We start from the raw sequence: 17,433 nt of genomic DNA on the forward strand, positions 1-17,433 counted from the left end.
TTCCAGAAACCGACGGGATGGGCCAGAACTAGCCTACAAATTGACAATTTCAGACCACAGTTAGATTACCCTAAATTTGACTGGTCCCCCAGGAAGACATGCTGACGTCATGGTAACACTCCTCTTCTCCCCTCTTTCCTCTCTTTCCTCTCATCCCTTTCTCTTCACCTCTCTCTGCTTTCTTCTCTGTTTGCATTAGTTTTCAAAACCAAAGTGCCCAATTACAAGGATCTGTCCAGAAACAACCCCTAGCCTAGCGCCTAGACACTTCTCCCCTAACCCATATCCCCTAGACACCAGTGTAGAGCTAAGAGCATTGTACAGACGTTAGAGATATCTTGCTAACACTAATTCAATCCCTTTAGATCTACACTAGTGTCTAAAATGATGTCAGGCCCAGTGGGGAAGAAGGGAAGGTGTACGTCCCAAATGGCACCTTATTCCCTGCACAGGGCTCTGGTAAAAAAAGTAGTGCACTGGAAAGGGAATAGTGCACCTTTTGGGACTCATTCCAAGGGGTTGTGGTTAGAGATTGTTTTTAGACTGAGTTCCACATGGTGCCTTCCTCTAAGACGATTTGTCACAAAACGATGCGTCTGAAAATGTAAACAGAAAATAAAGACGTCAACGAAAACCCAACTTAACAGAAATCCCCACTAGACAGTAATTATTACAATACAAACATTTAGAAAAATTAACCAGGGTTGTTTTTTCTTCTCCTCATTCCTCCTTTTCTATATAACATGTTAGACTGTGTATTCCAAATGGCACCCTATCCCCTTAGAGTGTACTACTTTTGACCAGGGCCCTATGGTGGGTTGGACACCCCTGCGATCCACATAGGGAGAACCCACACACCATTTTCTTGTCTTCAAATCAAATCAAATTTTATTTGTCACATACACATGGTTAGCAGATGTTAATGCGAGTGTAGCGAAATGCTTGTGCTTCTAGTTCCGACAATGCAGTAATAACCAACAAGTAATCTAACTAACAATTCCAAAACTACTGTCTTGTACACAGTGTGAGGGGATAAAGGTTATGTACATAAGGATATATGAATGAGTGATGGTACAGAGCAGCATAGGCAAGATACAGTAGATGGTATCGAGTACAGTATATACATATGAGATGAGTATGTAAACAAAGTGGCATAGTTAAAGTGGCTAGTGATACATGTATTACATAAGGATACAGTCGATGATATAGAGTACAGTATATACGTATGCATATGAGATTAATAATGTAGGGTAAGTAACATTATATAAGGTAGCATTGTTTAAAGTGGCTAGTGATATATTTACATCATTTCCCATTATTCTGGGGATATGAGAGCCAGAGCTGCTGCTCTCCTATAGGCCCTGGTTTAAAGTAGTGCAGTCCTGGAGGGCCACAGACATGTTTTTCATTTAACCGACCTGGCAGACCAGGTGTGTTGAATTTAGGCAATCACTGAATTGCTCAATTAGCACCAGTTGGTCAGGTGTGGTGCCAAGTTGGAACAACATCCTGCAGTACCTGAGGCACTCCAGGAACAGGGCTGCCTACCTTGACATAGGGAATATAGTGCCATTTCGGACGCACTTGAGGGTGTTTCGACAACGATGTTAAAAATATATATTTCTTCAATATGATGCTTTTATTATATCTCTGGTGGATGTTTCCCATGATACTATTACTATGATGATCACACAGGCAGATCTTGGCCCTATTTATACCTGGTGTTACCTGTGTCCTGATCTTGTCCATATTCAATGCGTGCTTAACTACCTCCAGAGATGGGCAGGAAGATCTGATCACAATCACAATGCGTGAATCATCTACACCTGTGCGCACAGCCAGAATGTGGACAAGATTAGGACAAAGGACTGTTAGAACCAGGTTTAAACGGGGCTCATGACACTGGTTGAAGAGAACAGGAAGAACAGAGAGCGTAACCAATGTACAATATCATTTTCAATAAACGCAAAAAACATCTTAGTGGTTTACACATATTATCATTATAACTCATGATATCCCCCGCCCCACCATGCATAGCTACTAATATTGTAGTCTTGATTTCTTATATATTAATGATATAAATGCTACATTCTCTTAGTTCTTATTCAATGATATAATGGCAAACAAACATATGTCATGGGGCAGCATGCCAAATAGCACCCTATTCCCCTTATAGTGCACTACTTTTGACCAGGGCCAAAAAGCACCCTCTAGCGAAGTGGAGCGTTTCTTTACAGTTAAATTAGGGTTGTAAAATTCCTCTAACAAACATTTTTGTTAAGTCATTTAGCCTAATTAATGACTGATCAGGCTACATGCATTGGATTCCCAATCATCTGCAGAGCCACACTATTGGCTGCTGTCAGCCCACCTCTTTGGTTGTGACTAGATGGAGTACAGCTACGACCGGATGTTACTTTTCGTTACAGGTTAGGAGAACAATGTAACTAACCCTAACCTTAACCTCAGTCTCCTAACCTTCTACGTTAATTCTCCTAACCTGCTGCATAAGTTCTCCTAACCTGCTACGAAAAAGTCACTTCTGACTAGGTGGAATACATAGCTGGAGATGAAAACTAGGTTACAAATGTTATGTTCTGAGGCAGTTGTCATTCATTCATTTGTTGTTGTTGTATTATTCATTATATTCAACAACCTTCTATTTAAATAGCATAGTAATTCTTTGAATATTGTAGTTCATGATACAAAACAATGTTTATTTCATGTCAAGACAACTGTGAATATAACAACAACAAAATTCTTCCCACATTAATCCCATTTCAACTTTCAATCATTTGACCGTTAAACATTTGGGTATGAATCATTTGGGCATGAATCATTTGGGCATGAATCATTTGGGCATGAATCATTTGGGTATGAATAATTTGGGCATGAATCATTTGGGCATGAATCATTTGTGTATGAATAATTTGGGCATGAATAATTTGGGCATGAATCATTTGGGCATGATCATTTGGGCATGAATCATTTGGGCATGAATCATTTGACTCTAATATGCAACACATATATTAGCAGCAGGTTTAAGGGGAGAGAGTCAGTATAGTGCAATAAGCCAAAGTAAACGTAGTTTATAACAATAGAGAAACCATTAAAAAGCAAAGCAATACATTCCTATTGACCAGCAATGGAGGCAAATCTCTACTAAGACTGAAATTAAGAATGGACAGTCTTAGACAAGAGAACATTTATGAACAGGTGGATATACATTTTTGTTTTATAATGTCCTAGATGGGTTGTTAGGAACATCATCCGTAGAGTATGAGATTTAGTCTACTCTCAGCAACTCTCTGTATGATGGGTTGTTAGGAACATCATCCGTAGAGTATCATCTTTAGTCTACTCTCAGCAACTCTCTGTATGATGGGTTGTTAGGAACATCATCCGTAGAGTTTCAGATTTAGTCTACTCTCAGCAACTCTCTGTATGATGGGTTGTTAGGAACATCATCCGTAGAGTATTATCTTTAGTCTACTCTCAGCAACTCTCTGTATGATGGGTTGTTAGGAGCATCATCCGTAGAGTATCATCTTTAGTCTACTCTCAGCAACTCTCTGTATGATGGGTTGTTAGGAGCATCATCCGTAGAGTATCATCTTTAGTCTACTCTCAGCAACTCTCTGTATGATGGGTTGTTAGGAACATCATCCGTAGAGTTTCAGATTTAGTCTACTCTCAGCAACTCTCTGTATGATGGGTTGTTAGGAGCATCATCCGTAGAGTATCATCTTTAGTCTACTCTCAGCAACTCTCTGTATGATGGGTTGTTAGGAACATCATCCGTAGAGTATCAGATTTAGTCTACTCTCAGCAACTCTCTGTATGATGGGTTGTTAGGTGCATCATCCGTAGAGTATCATCTTTAGTCTACTCTCAGCAACTCTCTGTATGATGGGTTGTTAGGAGCATCATCCATAGAGTATCAGATTTAGTCTACTCTCAGCAACTCTCTGTATAAATGGTTGTGAGGATGTGGCATCTCTACACCTCATGGCTGAAGACGTGGTCTTCAAAGATAGTCTGCTCCACTCCGTCACAGATGAGGGTGCAGTAGGGACACAGTCTGTGGCTGTCCTCATGCAGCCTCAGCTCATCCTGGGTGATGCCAGGGAACCACTCATGGCAGTGACGACACTCCAAGGACAACTATGGGACAGGCACATGTCTTAGGTGGTAACATCCGATAGATGGATAGTTAACTATAGTGTAGTACAGAAATGATGGTGCATAAACCATTGTGAAATCAACCCTTTGATCCCAAATCACTAGTGTATCTTGTTGTAAACGTGTAAACTGCATTTATACCATGTATATCAGGGGTGTCCAACTCATTCCACGGAGGGGCCCGTGTCAACGGCTTTTGGTTTTTTCCTTTCAGTTAAGACCTAGACAACCAGGTGAGGGGAGTTCCTTACTAATCAGTGACCTTAATTCATCAATCAAGTAAAATGGAGGAGCGAAAACCCACAGACACTCGGCCCTCCGTGGAATGAGTTTGACACGTGATGTATACCAGGGATGTCAAACTCCAGTCCTCGAGGGCCGAGTACCAGCGGGGTTTCACTCCTCCCTTAGTAACACATCCCCCTCACCTGATTGTCTAGGTATTCAATTGGTCAGTAATTTAAAGTAAATAACAAAACCAGGAGACACACGGTCCTCCAGGAAGTGAGTTTGACACCCCTGATTTATACCATAGGAATGACTCTACATACCTCTTCCTCCTGGGAGTTTGGAGCAGTTTCTGCAAACAGAATCATATGTCAATCATAATTGAACATGTTTTGTTATTTTTCAAGGAGGAGTGTCCGTGAGGCACGTGGCGTTCATTTCTCATTCAGGAATATTTAGGTGAGACTTTCCAACAACTGGAGAATTGAGATTACCTGGGGTCTCATAGTGGTTCCCAGAGAGTAGACAGGCAGATAGTACATCTAGCTGCTGCTCCTCAGTGGGGGTGAGGTCAGTTGGAGAGCCATAAGGGCTGGGATGCTCCATGGACACTGGAGCAGCCTGGAGGTCAGTGAACTCCTGGGAATATATTCAGTAGAGTATCAGATTTAGTCTACTCTCAGCAACTCTCTGTATAAATGGTTGTGAGGATGTGGCATCTCTACACCTCATGGCTGAAGATGTGGTCTTCAAATATAGTCTGCTCCACTCCGTCACAGATGAGGGTGCAGTAGGGACACAGTCTGTGGCTGTCCTCATGCAGCCCCAGCTCATCCTGGGTGATGCCAGGGAACCACTCATGGCAGTGACGACACTGCAAGGACAACTATGGGAAAGGTACAGGTCTTAAGTGGTAATAATATCAAAGACACCATTGGCCTCATGGTGAGATCCCTGAGCAGGTTCCTTCCTCTCCGGTAACTGAGATAGAAAGGATGCCTGTATCTTTCTAGTGACTGGATGCATCCAAAGTGTAATTAATAACTTCAACATGCACAAAGGGATATTCAATGTCTGCTTTTCTTTTTACCCATCTACCAGTGGGTGCCCTTCGTTGCGAGGCATTGAAAAACTTCCCTGGTCTTTGTGGTTGAGCCTGTTTGAAATTCACTGCTTGACTGAGGGACCTTACATATATACTTGTATGTGTGGGGTACAGAGATGAGGTAGTCATTCAAAAATCATGTTAAACACTGTTATTGCACGCAGAGTGAGTCCATGCAACTTTTTACGTGACTTGTAAAGCACATTTTTACTCCTGAACTTATTTAGGCTTGACATAACAAAGGGCTTGAATACTTACTGACTCAAAACATTTCAGCTTTTCATTTTTAACTAATTTGTTAAACAAGTTACTTTGTCATTATGGGGTATATTGTGTGTAGGCCAGTGGAACAAAATCTCAATATAATCCATTTAAAATACAGGTTGTAACAAAACAAAATGTGTACAAAGTGAAGGGGTGTGAATACTTTCTGAAGGCTCTGTAAGTGAAGGGGTGTGAATACTTTCTGAAGGCTCTGTAAGTGAAGGGGTGTGAATACTTTCTGAAGGCTCTGTAAGTGAAGGGGTGTGAATACTTTCTGAAGGCTCTGTAAGTGAAGGGGTGTGAATACTTTCTGAAGGCTCTGTAAGTGAAGGGGTGTGAATACTTTCTGAAGGCTCTGTAAGTGAAGGGGTGTGAATACTTTCTGAAGGCTCTGTAAGTGAAGGGGTGTGAATACTTTCTGAAGGCTCTGTAAGTGAAGGGGTGTGAATACTTTCTGAAGGCTCTGTAAGTGAAGGGGTGTGAATACTTTCTGACGGCTCTGTAAGTGAAGGGGTGTGAATACTTTCTGAAGGCTCTGTAAGTGAAGGGGTGTGAATACTTTCTGAAGGCTCTGTAAGTGAAGGGGTGTGAATACTTTCTGAAGGCTCTGTAAGTGAAGGGGTGTGAATACTTTCTGAAGGCTCTGTAAGTGAAGGGGTGTGAATACTTTCTGAAGGCTCTGCAAGTGAAGGGGTGTGAATACTTTCTGAAGGCTCTGTAAGTGAAGGGGTGTGAATACTTTCTGAAGGCTCTGTAAGTGAAGGGGTGTGAATACTTTCTGAAGGCTCTGTAAGTGAAGGGGTGTGAATACTTTCTGAAGGCTCTGTAAGTGAAGGGGTGTGAATACTTTCTGAAGGCTCTGTAAGTGAAGGGGTGTGAATACTTTCTGAAGGCTCTGTAAGTGAAGGGGTGTGAATACTTTCTGAAGGCTCTGTAAGTGAAGGGGTGTGAATACTTTCTGAAGGCTCTGTAAGTGAAGGGGTGTGAATACTTTCTGAAGGCTCTGTAAGTGAAGGGGTGTGAATACTTTCTGAAGGCTCTGTAAGTGAAGGGGTGTGAATACTTTCTGAAGGCTCTGTAAGTGGTAATACCAGATAGATGGATAGTTAACTATAGTGTAGTACAGAAATGATGGTGCATAAACCATTGTGAAATCAACCCTTTGATCCCAAATCACTAGTGTATCTTGTTGTAAACGTGTAAACTGCATTTATACCATGTATAACCACAGGGTTCCCCTATAGGCGCGCCGGGATTTTTATGAGCCACAAAAAAGAACACAAACCCACATAACAGACTTTAAAAGAAGGAAATCAGCCCAAAGTGATTTTAATTTAGGAAATCTGTTCCCAACTATTCCCACGTATAAATAGATATATGTGATCGTATCCCCATGTAATCAAGGTTTGAAATTATTCTGTTTTTGTCAAATACTTTATCTGTTTGAGATTCTTTAGGTCAATTGGAAGTGTACAAATGATTTACAACTATGTTCTGGCTTCCTGACCATCTGCTCAAAGAACAATTGGGTTGAATGTAATTGGGGACCCCAGATTTATACCATAGGAATGACTCTACATACCTCCTCGGAGTTTGGAGCAGTGTCTGCAAATGAAGTCATATGTCAGAATTGAACACGTTTTGTTATTTTTCAAGAAAGAGTGTTCATGAGGCCCAAGTGGCGTTCATTTCAGATTCAGGAATATTAAGGTGAGGCTTTCCAACAGCTGGAGAATTGAGATTACCTGGGGTCTCAGATAGTACATCTAGCTGCTGCTCCTCAGTAGGGGTGGGGTCCGCTGGAGAGCCATAAGGGCTGGGAGGCTCCAAGGACACAGTCTGGAGGTCAGTGAACTCCTTGCGAAGTCTCTCAATATCTCTTCTGAGGTCCTGACAGAATACAGTGGAAAACTCCATGATGAGAAAACATCACCAACTCTACAGTAAAAACAATTAAAAAATTTAATGACTAGTAAATAGTAGCAAAATTCATAGCAATCACCTGATTTTCTCTGGACAACTCCTCATTTTCTACTTTAGCCATCTCTGCTATGTTTTCTTTCTCCTCAATGATTCTGCGTAACTCTAAAAGTTGCATCTGGGAGGAGAGAACAGGCAACTCGTGATCAGCCAAGAGAATAAGGTTAGTGTGTTCTCTATTCATTTACAGGTGGACTAACTTCACAGAACAAACAACATATTGATGAACAAAAATCATATCCATTTGGTGGATCGGAAAATTCAATAGTGTCTAAGATATCCTTAAAGCACTTCTAGTTTAGGCCTCCTGAGTTGCGCAGCCGTCTAAGGCACTCTATTGCTGTGCTAGAGGTGTTACTACAGACCCGGGTTCATTCCCGGGCTGTCCCACAACCAGGGTTGGTTAGGTTACTTTCTGAATGTAATCTGTTAGTTACCTGTCCAAAATTGTAATCAGTAACATCACTTTTGGATTACCCAAACTCAGTAACATAATCTAATTACATTCCATTACTTTTAGATTACTTTCCCCTTAAGAGGCATTAGAAGAAGACAAAAATGTATCTTACCAATTAAACAACATCTATTGAAGGATAAATCAATGTTAAAGTTTACATAGCTGGCCATATACAGATGTTAAATGTTACTTTATGGGTTGGTTATGTAGGCTTCTTCTAACCCATCGCTTTCTACTACATATAATAATTCAATTAAATGATATCTTTACATTAAAAACCAAAGTATATTAGAATTCCAGTCATTCCAATAAATGTTATACCCTTTGATATCTTGATAATATGCAGCTGTTTAAAAGGCACATCCACTGATGAAACAATAACAAAACCGCCACCCCGCCTCTGTTTTGGTAAAAAAGCTGAGGGATGGGCCTGGAGAAATGTAACCACTCTTGGATGAATAGACAGAGCTACGTATCCAAGGACTGACCATCCATGATATATATTTTTATTTTAACCTTGTCATGAGGCTACACAGTGTTTGTTTACATTTACAATGTTTACAAACATTGGAATATTTTGGGTTCCCATGGAGTGTAACAGTTGAACTAAGCTCATGGGGGATTTATAAGTTATATTCTTCAAGAATCAGTGGATATATATATATATATATCCACTGTATATATATATATATGTCCAAAAATTGATGTAACAACTACTGATTAGCCCTTTAAGTCTATCAAAAATTTGAAAGTTTGAGCATGTGCCCATTAGGTCTATGGATTTCTCTTTGTTTATCAGCATGAATTAGATTGAGCAATACAAGCCCCACTTTTATTCCATAGGCTTGGATCTGCACTATGCAACTGTTGCAAGAGCACATTTTTCACTGGCTGTCTAGTGAACTGTGATTGATAGGCACCTTAAACCTCTTGAATTCAACCATTATTAGGTTCAAATACACATTTAAATTTGTGACCAGCCATCCACAACAACCACAATCAGTAAGGTGCAAATAGCTAAATGAGAGAGCAGCAGTGTGATTCACATCAATGCGCTATGTAAATATCAATAATAGGTGATATCCGTATCGTCCGTAGGCTACAACACTGATGTCATCCTTACCTCCAAGAGTTTATTCAAGTTGGATAATCTTTGGATGCCGACAGCATTGGCACCAAGACATAGCTTGGACTGTAGCCTACAAAAGCCTATTCCTGCTCTTTTCCCGCAATCCATCAAACACCTTTGGCGTGTCATCATAGTCGTCTCTGACTTGTGGTCAGACTCGCTGAGGTGGAACAAACTTAAATTTGCACCTTTTTTGTCATTGAGAAAACTGATTTTTTTCCCACAAACATCCTTTCTGAATCTAAAAGTAATCCTCGATGTAATCCTCAAATGTATCTGTAATCTGATTACAATATTTTTGCTGGTAATGTAACGGATTACAGTTACAGGTTTTGTAATCCTCTACATGTAATCCTCTACAAGTAATCCGTTATTCCCCAACCCTGAACACAACCGGCCGTTGTCCGGGTCAGGGGAGGGTTTGGCCGGGGGGGGCTTTACTTGGCTCATCGTGCTCTAGCGACTCCTTGTGCCGGCCCGGGAGCCTGCAGGCTGACCCCAGTCGCCAGTTGAACAGTGTTTCCTCCGATACATTGGTGTGGCTGGCTTCCGGGTTAAGCTGATGGTTGTTAATGAGCGAGGTAAGGCGGGTCATGTTTCGGAAGACGCATGACTCGACCTTCGCCTCTCCCGAGCCCGTTGGGGAGTTGCAGCGATGAGACAAGATCAAAATTGGGGAGAAAAAGGAGAGTAAAATATATATTTTTTTAACTATAAATGCACCTCTAGTTTGCTGCTCTTCTGCTTGGTCTGAGCAGACGTCATGGAAGTGCTCTCCATGCGCTCATAGACCTCCTCCAGTTCCCTCTCGGCTTTCTCTGCACGTCTGCGGGTGTTGTTGGAAGCCTGCTGCTCCTGGTGCAACTGTGTCCGAGCCTCCTGCAGATTCCATGACGTTGAATGAATTAGTCAACTAGTCTTTTAAAGAGCGTATGTGTGTTAAAAGCATTCACTCTCATTCATTACTCTGCTGAGTGTGCTGACCTGTAGAAGTTGAATGTAATCCTTCAGTCTGCGGTTCTCCTGCTCAGATTTGAGCCTTGGGGTCAGCCTGTTTACACAGACACGGGGGCATGAGGAACCACATTGGTACACTAGTGTCAAAAAAATCCAAGGCAGCATGATATCATGATATGACTGGAAAGGTGTTGGACTAGAACACTATGTTCCCATGCATTGAATGGATTGCTTCAGACAAGAATGACTCACTGTGCAATCTCCACACTTTGGACCTCAACCTTCCCTTTCAACTCCTCTTGCTCCTTCTTCAGCTGTTGGATCTTGATCAATGCTTGTTCATATTTTTCATGAATAGATGTCAGAGACTGCAGCCATTCATGGAAAGAAACAGTTAGAAATAAGACAAGCAGAGAGAAACCATTGAAAAGCATTGATGGTATTCAGCTGTATAGTGTAGAGCCTACAGCTGTCAGATTGTATTTGATTTTTTACTACCAATGATAATTAGTTGTAGTAGTACTGGTAGTACATATATATAAAACATATATTCTCATTTCCATTCTGACACAAGACTAGGGTCTAGAAAGGCAGCCTGGTCTCATAGACTACACGTAACATAGTTAATGTAAATCCAGGACACTCAAATTAGTATGATATATTACGACCAGACAGATGGTTACTCTAGACAAAAAAAATAAAGTAGGGTTGTTGGTCGGGGTGGGAGTATAATGCGAACGTCTAGCAATGTCTAGCAACCCAAAGCTTGTGAGTTCAAATCTCATCACAGATAACTTTAGCATTTTAGCTAATTAGAAACGTTTCAACTACTTACTACTTTTTAGTTACTTTGCAGCTAACCCTTCCCCTAACCTTAAACCTTTTAGCTAACCCTTCCCCTAACCTTAACCCTTTTAGCTAACCCTTCCCCTAACCTTAAACCTTTTAGCTAACCCTTCCCCTAACCTTAAACCTTTTAGCTAACCCTTCCCCTAACCTTAAACCTTTTAGCTAACCCTTCTCCTAACCTTAACCCTTTAATCTAACTCCTAAACTTAACCCTAACCTATAGCCGAGCTAATATTAGCCAGCTAGCTAACGTTAACCACCTATCTATAATTCGTAAAATATCATACGTTTTGGAAATTTGTAACATATTGTACATTTTTCAGTCGTAACATTTTGCACATTTTGCAAATTCTTAACATTTAATACGAATTGTAATTCATGACATATCAAACTAAATGAGTGATGGATTTCCACAAATGAATACATACCATGTAACATACAGTAAAAGGAGTGTTTGTCGGATTAACCTACAGAATAATACAAAATGATCTGAGATCAGCTTGAGAAAGGAGCTGCTGTTGGAACAAACAACTTGAAAACAAACCTTGAGGCGATCAATCTCTTGCTGTTGCTCCTTCAGGACACTTCTCAGAGTCTCATGTTGCTCTTTCAGTTGCTCTATCTCCATGACCAGCTCTTCTTTCTCTCTCTCACTTTACTCTACCTGTTCATAGATTCAGAAACACACATCATGTCATGTACATATCCTCTCCTATGGATCATTTTAGCTAATATGTTCTTGTGAGGAACATCATCAATCCCAACAGAGAGTGCTGCCTTTTGAAGACAAGTAGTTCACGCATGGTCTTCAAAACACAATCTTTGGATTTGAGATATTGTGGATTGTATTGTTCCTGTGTTGTGATGACCAACTGGTTGTTTTCCAGGTAGTAGTCTGTGTTTTGGGGTTTTAAAGCAGAGGGGGGTGCTGGCTCCTCTCACTTGGTCATTACTATCAGCATACCAGAGCTGATAGAACTCTGCAGAATCCTCTGTATGTTATCAGGAATAGAATATCATTGTCAGTGTAATCCCCGGCATAATATTGATCACTTAAATATCAAAGGAAAATTACATTTACATTATTTGTGTATAAAATCAAGAAGTTAACATAGGCCTACTGGTACCATCAAGAAAGTGTAACCTAAACTGAGCACACTGATTAATATCAAAGTCCATGTTAGTTGAAAAGTTTGAGGATAAAATGCACACATGGTCTTACCACGAAAAACCACTTGTTTTCTAACTAGATCCTGTCCTATCAGATCCAATGATGGTTCTACCCACACAAATGTGTCCTTTGTGGTGCTCCAGCCCACCTGCACAATAATGCCATTATTAAACAATCATGACTAACAACATAGGGAGGTATTCCAGACTATGGATATTTATTGTTGAATATAGGTTAAAACAATCCATATCATAATGTCAGATGAAACAGATCACAGATGAATATTCATGACAAAAGGTATATAATCTAATCTTGAATACCCAAGCCCAGTCTCTGGGGTTCCCTTTTAATCAACTCTGCGCCCTCTTTTGAGCAGCCATGAAACATCACATATTCTCTGTGATCTTCAGGATGAGACTTGCTGTCAAGCAAGTTGATGTAGTATGGGGAATCAGGGTTAACATCCATAGTAACCAAACTGCTGTTAAATACACCTCTGCTGAAATGAGCTGTAATATAAGTACATACATTGCAATTACAATTTGTAAGTTAACATAATTAAAATTCCTAAGGCTGAAACTGTTACACTAAATTGTTATGGCTGAATAATATTTCAAAATATGCTGAATTATTACACTAGCATTATAACACGATCATGTAAAGACTTATTTAGTAAGTAAACAGGGGTTGTTTGATAGCCAAGTGTCCAGTAATAAGTTAACATGTCTCGAAAAACAGGTGAGACCGTTCTTACCTGCTGCTGCCAGACAAATGCAGGAATACTCTGTATGCTTAGGAAACCTAGCGCTTAGGTTTCAATTCCTGACTGCAGGCCAATCTTACCTATTTAGGTTTCGTTTCCTGGTCTAAAACATGTTTTCACTTTGTCATTATGGCGTATTGTGTGTGTAGATGGGTGAGAATTTTTGAATTCAGGCTGTAACACAACAAAATATTTAATAAGTCAAGAGGTATGAATATTTTCTGAAGGCCCTGTAGGAGATCTAAATCGTTACTACTGGATTGCAGAAGTTTGTCTATTCATAAAAGCATATTTTGGCACAGGTTCTCACAGCTAGAATCATCATGTTGACTAGGGCTTGCCTGAGGAAAATGAAACCAAACTCTCCATACTTAGACAACTTTCTCGACACTGGTGAACATCCTGAGGATCAACGAACATATGTGATGTTCCATGGCACCTCAGTAGAGGCTGCAGAGCTGATTGAGAAGAATGGCTTCATACTATCAAGAGCAGATATCAGCATGCTTGGTGCTGGTGTTTATGTTACACGGGACATTCAAAAAGCCTGTGAATACCCCCTTGGTGTTTCCAACTCTAAGAGAAGAGTACTAAAAGTCAGAGTGGATGTAGGGAAGGTTAAGATCATAGACCAGCAGGATCACCCCATGCAGAAGACCTGGCATACCGAGCATGGATATGACACCGCCTGGGTTCCACCAGGCGTCGATATGGTAGAAAGCAACCGACAAGGAGAACTGTGTCTACGACCCAAAGAGAATCAAAGTCATGGAGGTCATGAAAGTAAACAAAAATACCATGTAAGTATGAAAGAGACTGTTGTAGTGCTTGTTCATATTTCTCAGGAATAGTGGTCAGAGACTGAAGTGATTTGTCGCAAGATATAGCAAGTTAGATACACGACAAGGAAACAGGGAAAGTGGAATAAAGAGTAGAAGATATATTGGAAAAGATGTATGGTGTACAGTACATATATCTGTCACATGTTTTGACACTATATTCACCAAATATTTTTCATGAATAAATGTCAGAGACTGCAGCCCTTCATGGAAAGAAACAGTTAGAAATAAGACAAGCAGAGAGAAACCCTTGAAAAGCATTGACTAGGGTCTAGAAAGGCAGCCTGGTCTCATAGACTACACGTAACATAGTTAATGTAAATCCAGGACACTCAAATTAGTATGATATATTACGACAAGACAGATGGTTACTTATGACAAAAAATGAAAGTAGGGTTGTTGGTCGGGGTGGGAGTATAATGTGAACGTCTAGCAATGTCTAGCAACCCAAAGGTTGTGAGTTCAAATCTCATCACAGATAACTTTAGCATTTTAGCTAATTAGAAACGTTTCAACTACTTACTACTTTTTAGTTACTTTGCAGCTAACCCTTCCCCTAACCTTAAACCTTTTAGCTAACCCTTCCCCTAACCTTAAACCTTTTAGCTAACCCTTCCCCTAACCTTAACCCTTTTAGCTAACCCTTCCCCTAACCTTAAACCTTTTAGCCTGTTTGGGATAGGGGGCAGCATTTTCCCGTTCGGATGAACTACTATTATTAGTAGTATTGGATAGAAAACACTCTGAAGTTTCTAAAACTGTTTGAATGATGTCTGTGAGTATAACAGAACTCATATGGCAGGCGAAAACCTGAGAAAAATTGAACCAGGAAGTGGGAAATCTGAGGTTTGTAGTTTTCAACTCATTGCCTATCGAATATACAGTGTCTATGGGGTCATATTGTACTTCCTATGGCTTCCACTAGATGTCAACAGTCTTTAGACCCTTGTTTGAGTATTTTACTGTGAAGTGGGGGCGAATGAGAGGGGATTGAGTAAGGTCTCTCCCAGAGTGCCATGAGCTGACCACGTACGTTCATGTGAGAGGTAGCTTGCGTACCATTGCAATTCTAAAGACAAAGGAATTCTCCGGTTGGAACATTATTGAAGATTTACAGTGCCTTGCGAATGTATTCGGCCCCCTTAAACTTTGCGACCTTTTGCGACATTTCAGGCTTCAAACATAAAGATATAAAACTGTATTTTTTTGTGAAGAATCAACAACAAGTGGGACACAATCATGAAGTGGAACGACATTTATTGGATATTTCAAACTTTTTTAACAAATCAAAAACTGAAAAATTGGGCGTGCAAAATTATTCAGCCCCTTTACTTTCAGTGCAGCAAACTCTCTCCAGAAGTTCAGTGAGGATCTCTGAATGATCCAATGTTGACCTAAATGACTAATGATGATAAATACAATCCACCTGTGTGTAATCAAGTCTCCGTATAAATGCACCTGCACTGTGATAGTCTCAGAGGTCTGTTAAAAGCGCAGAGAGCATCATGAAGAACAAGGAACACACCAGGCAGGTCCGAGATACTGTTGTGAAGAAGTTTAAAGCCGGATTTGGATACAAAAAGATTTCCCAAGCTTTAAACATCCCAAGGAGCACTGTGCAAGCGATAATATTGAAATGGAACGAGTATCAGACCACTGCAAATCTACCAAGACCTGGCCGTCCCTCTAAACTTTCAGCTCATACAAGGAGAAGACTGATCAGAGATGCAGCCAAGAGGCCCATGATCACTCTGGATGAACTGCAGAGATCTACAGCTTAGGTGGGAGACTCTGTCCATAGGACAACAATCAGTCGTATATTGCACAAATCTGGCCTTTATGGAAGAGTGGCAAGAAGAAAGCCATTTCTGAAAGATATCCATAAATAGTGTTGTTTAAAGTTTGCCACAAGCCACCTGGGAGACACACCAAACATGTGGAAGAAGGTGCTCTGGTCAGATGAAACCAAAATTGAACTTTTTGGCAACAATGCAAAACGTTATGTTTGGCGTAAAAGCAACACAGCGCATCACCCTGAACACACCATCCCCACTGTCAAACATGGTGGTGGCAGCATCATGGTTTGGGCCTGCTTTTCTTCAGCAGGGACAGGGAAGATGGTTAAAATTGATGGGAAGATGGATGGAGCCAAATACAGGACCATTCTGGAAGAAAACCTGATGCAGACCTGAGTCTGCAAAAGACCTGAGACTGGGACGGAGATTTGTCTTCCAACAAGACAATGATCCAAAACATAAAGCAAAATCTACAATGGAATGGTTCAAAAATAAACATATCCAGGTGTTAGAATGGCCAAGTCAAAGTCCAGACCTGAATCCAATCGAGAATCTGTGGAAAGAACTGAAAACTGCTGTTCACAAATGCTCTCCATCCAACCTCACTGAGCTCGAGCTGTTTTGCAAGGAGGAATGGGAAAAAATGTCAGTCTCTCGATGTGCAAAACTGATAGAGACATACCCCAAGCGACTTACAGCTGTAATCGCAGCAAAAGGTGGCGCTACAAAGTATTAACTTAAGGGGGCTGAATAATTTTGCACGCCCAATTCTTCAGTTTGTGATTTGTTAAAAAAGTTTGAAATATCCAATAAATGTCGTTCCACTTCATGATTGTGTCCCACTTGTTGTTGATTCTTCACAAAAAAATACAGTGTTATATCTTTATGTTTGAAGCCTGAAATGTGGCAAAAGGTTGCAAAGTTCAAGGGGGGCGAATACTTTCGCAAGGCACTGTATGTTAAAAACTTCCTAAAGACATGTTTCTACGGACTGTAACGAAACTTTTTGACTTTTCATCTGCACCTAGTGATCGCGCCCCATGAATTTTGATTACTGGGCTAAATGCGCCAACAAAAAGGAGGAATTTGGACATAAATTATGGACTTTATCAAACAAATCAAACATTTATTGTGGAACTGGGATTCCTGGGAGTGCATTCGGATGAAGATCATCAAAGGTAAGTTAATATTTATAATGCTATTTCTGACTAATGTTGACTCCACAACATGGAGGATATCTGTTTGGCTTGTTTTGTTACCTGAGCGCTGTACTCAGATTATTGCATGGTGTGCTTTTTCGGTAAAGTTTTTTTTAAATCTGACACAGTGGTTGCATCAAGGAGAAGTATATCTATAATTCTGTGCATAATACTTGTATCTCTTATCACACACAAATGTGTCCTTTATGGTGCTCCAGCCCACCTGCACAATAATGCAGTTATTAAACAATCATGACTGACAACATTGGAATACCTCCCTGACTATGGATATTTATTATTGAATATAGGTTAAAACAATCCATTTCATAATGTCAGATGAAACAGATCACATGTGAATATTCATGTCAAAAGGTATATCATCTAATCTTGAATAACCAAGCCCAGTCTCTGGGGTTCGGTTTGATGGTTGCTGTCAGAGAGTAGCAGCAAATCACCCGCAGCATTCAGTGCTTATGAGTGGGGGATTACTTGGGAAACATGTGCCTGCACTTTC

General features: G+C 40.5%; 1 protein-coding gene across 1 annotated transcript; it reads right to left on the reverse strand.

Moving 5' to 3' along the window:
* Positions 1 to 1,618: 1,618 nt before the first annotated feature.
* Positions 1,619 to 13,086, reverse strand: LOC110497179 (uncharacterized). The gene is made up of 11 exons (XM_090187830.1): positions 11,696 to 13,086; positions 10,555 to 10,670; positions 10,330 to 10,396; positions 10,069 to 10,224; positions 7,782 to 7,877; positions 7,525 to 7,669; positions 7,362 to 7,384; positions 5,138 to 5,296; positions 4,905 to 5,049; positions 4,734 to 4,762; positions 1,619 to 4,164 (listed from the first exon to the last, which is right to left on the reverse strand). The coding sequence occupies exons 1-11, from the start codon at positions 11,777 to 11,779 to the stop codon at positions 4,000 to 4,002; spliced, it is 1,185 nt and encodes a 394-aa protein (XP_090043956.1). The 5' UTR covers positions 11,780 to 13,086; the 3' UTR covers positions 1,619 to 3,999.
* Positions 13,087 to 17,433: the final 4,347 nt, after the last annotated feature.

This window comes from Oncorhynchus mykiss, chromosome 10 (assembly GCF_057628025.1).
Source record: "Oncorhynchus mykiss isolate SJ-2025 chromosome 10, ASM5762802v1, whole genome shotgun sequence".
NCBI classification, from domain to species: Eukaryota; Metazoa; Chordata; class Actinopteri; order Salmoniformes; family Salmonidae; genus Oncorhynchus; species Oncorhynchus mykiss.

What these genes read in the sequence shown, in the direction of transcription:
- LOC110497179 (XM_090187830.1), bottom strand. Translation starts at nt 11,779, where the DNA reads ATGGAGATAGAGCAACTGAAAGAGCAACATGAGACTCTGAGAAGTGTC. An exon ending in TGTACTATCTGAGACCCCAG is followed by an intron (nt 7,385 to 7,524) that starts GTAATCTCAATT and finishes CTTCATTTGCAG; the next exon opens with ACACTGCTCCAAACTCCGAG. An exon ending in GAACCACTATGAGACCCCAG is followed by an intron (nt 4,763 to 4,904) that starts GTAATCTCAATT and finishes TTCTGTTTGCAG; the next exon opens with AAACTGCTCCAAACTCCCAG.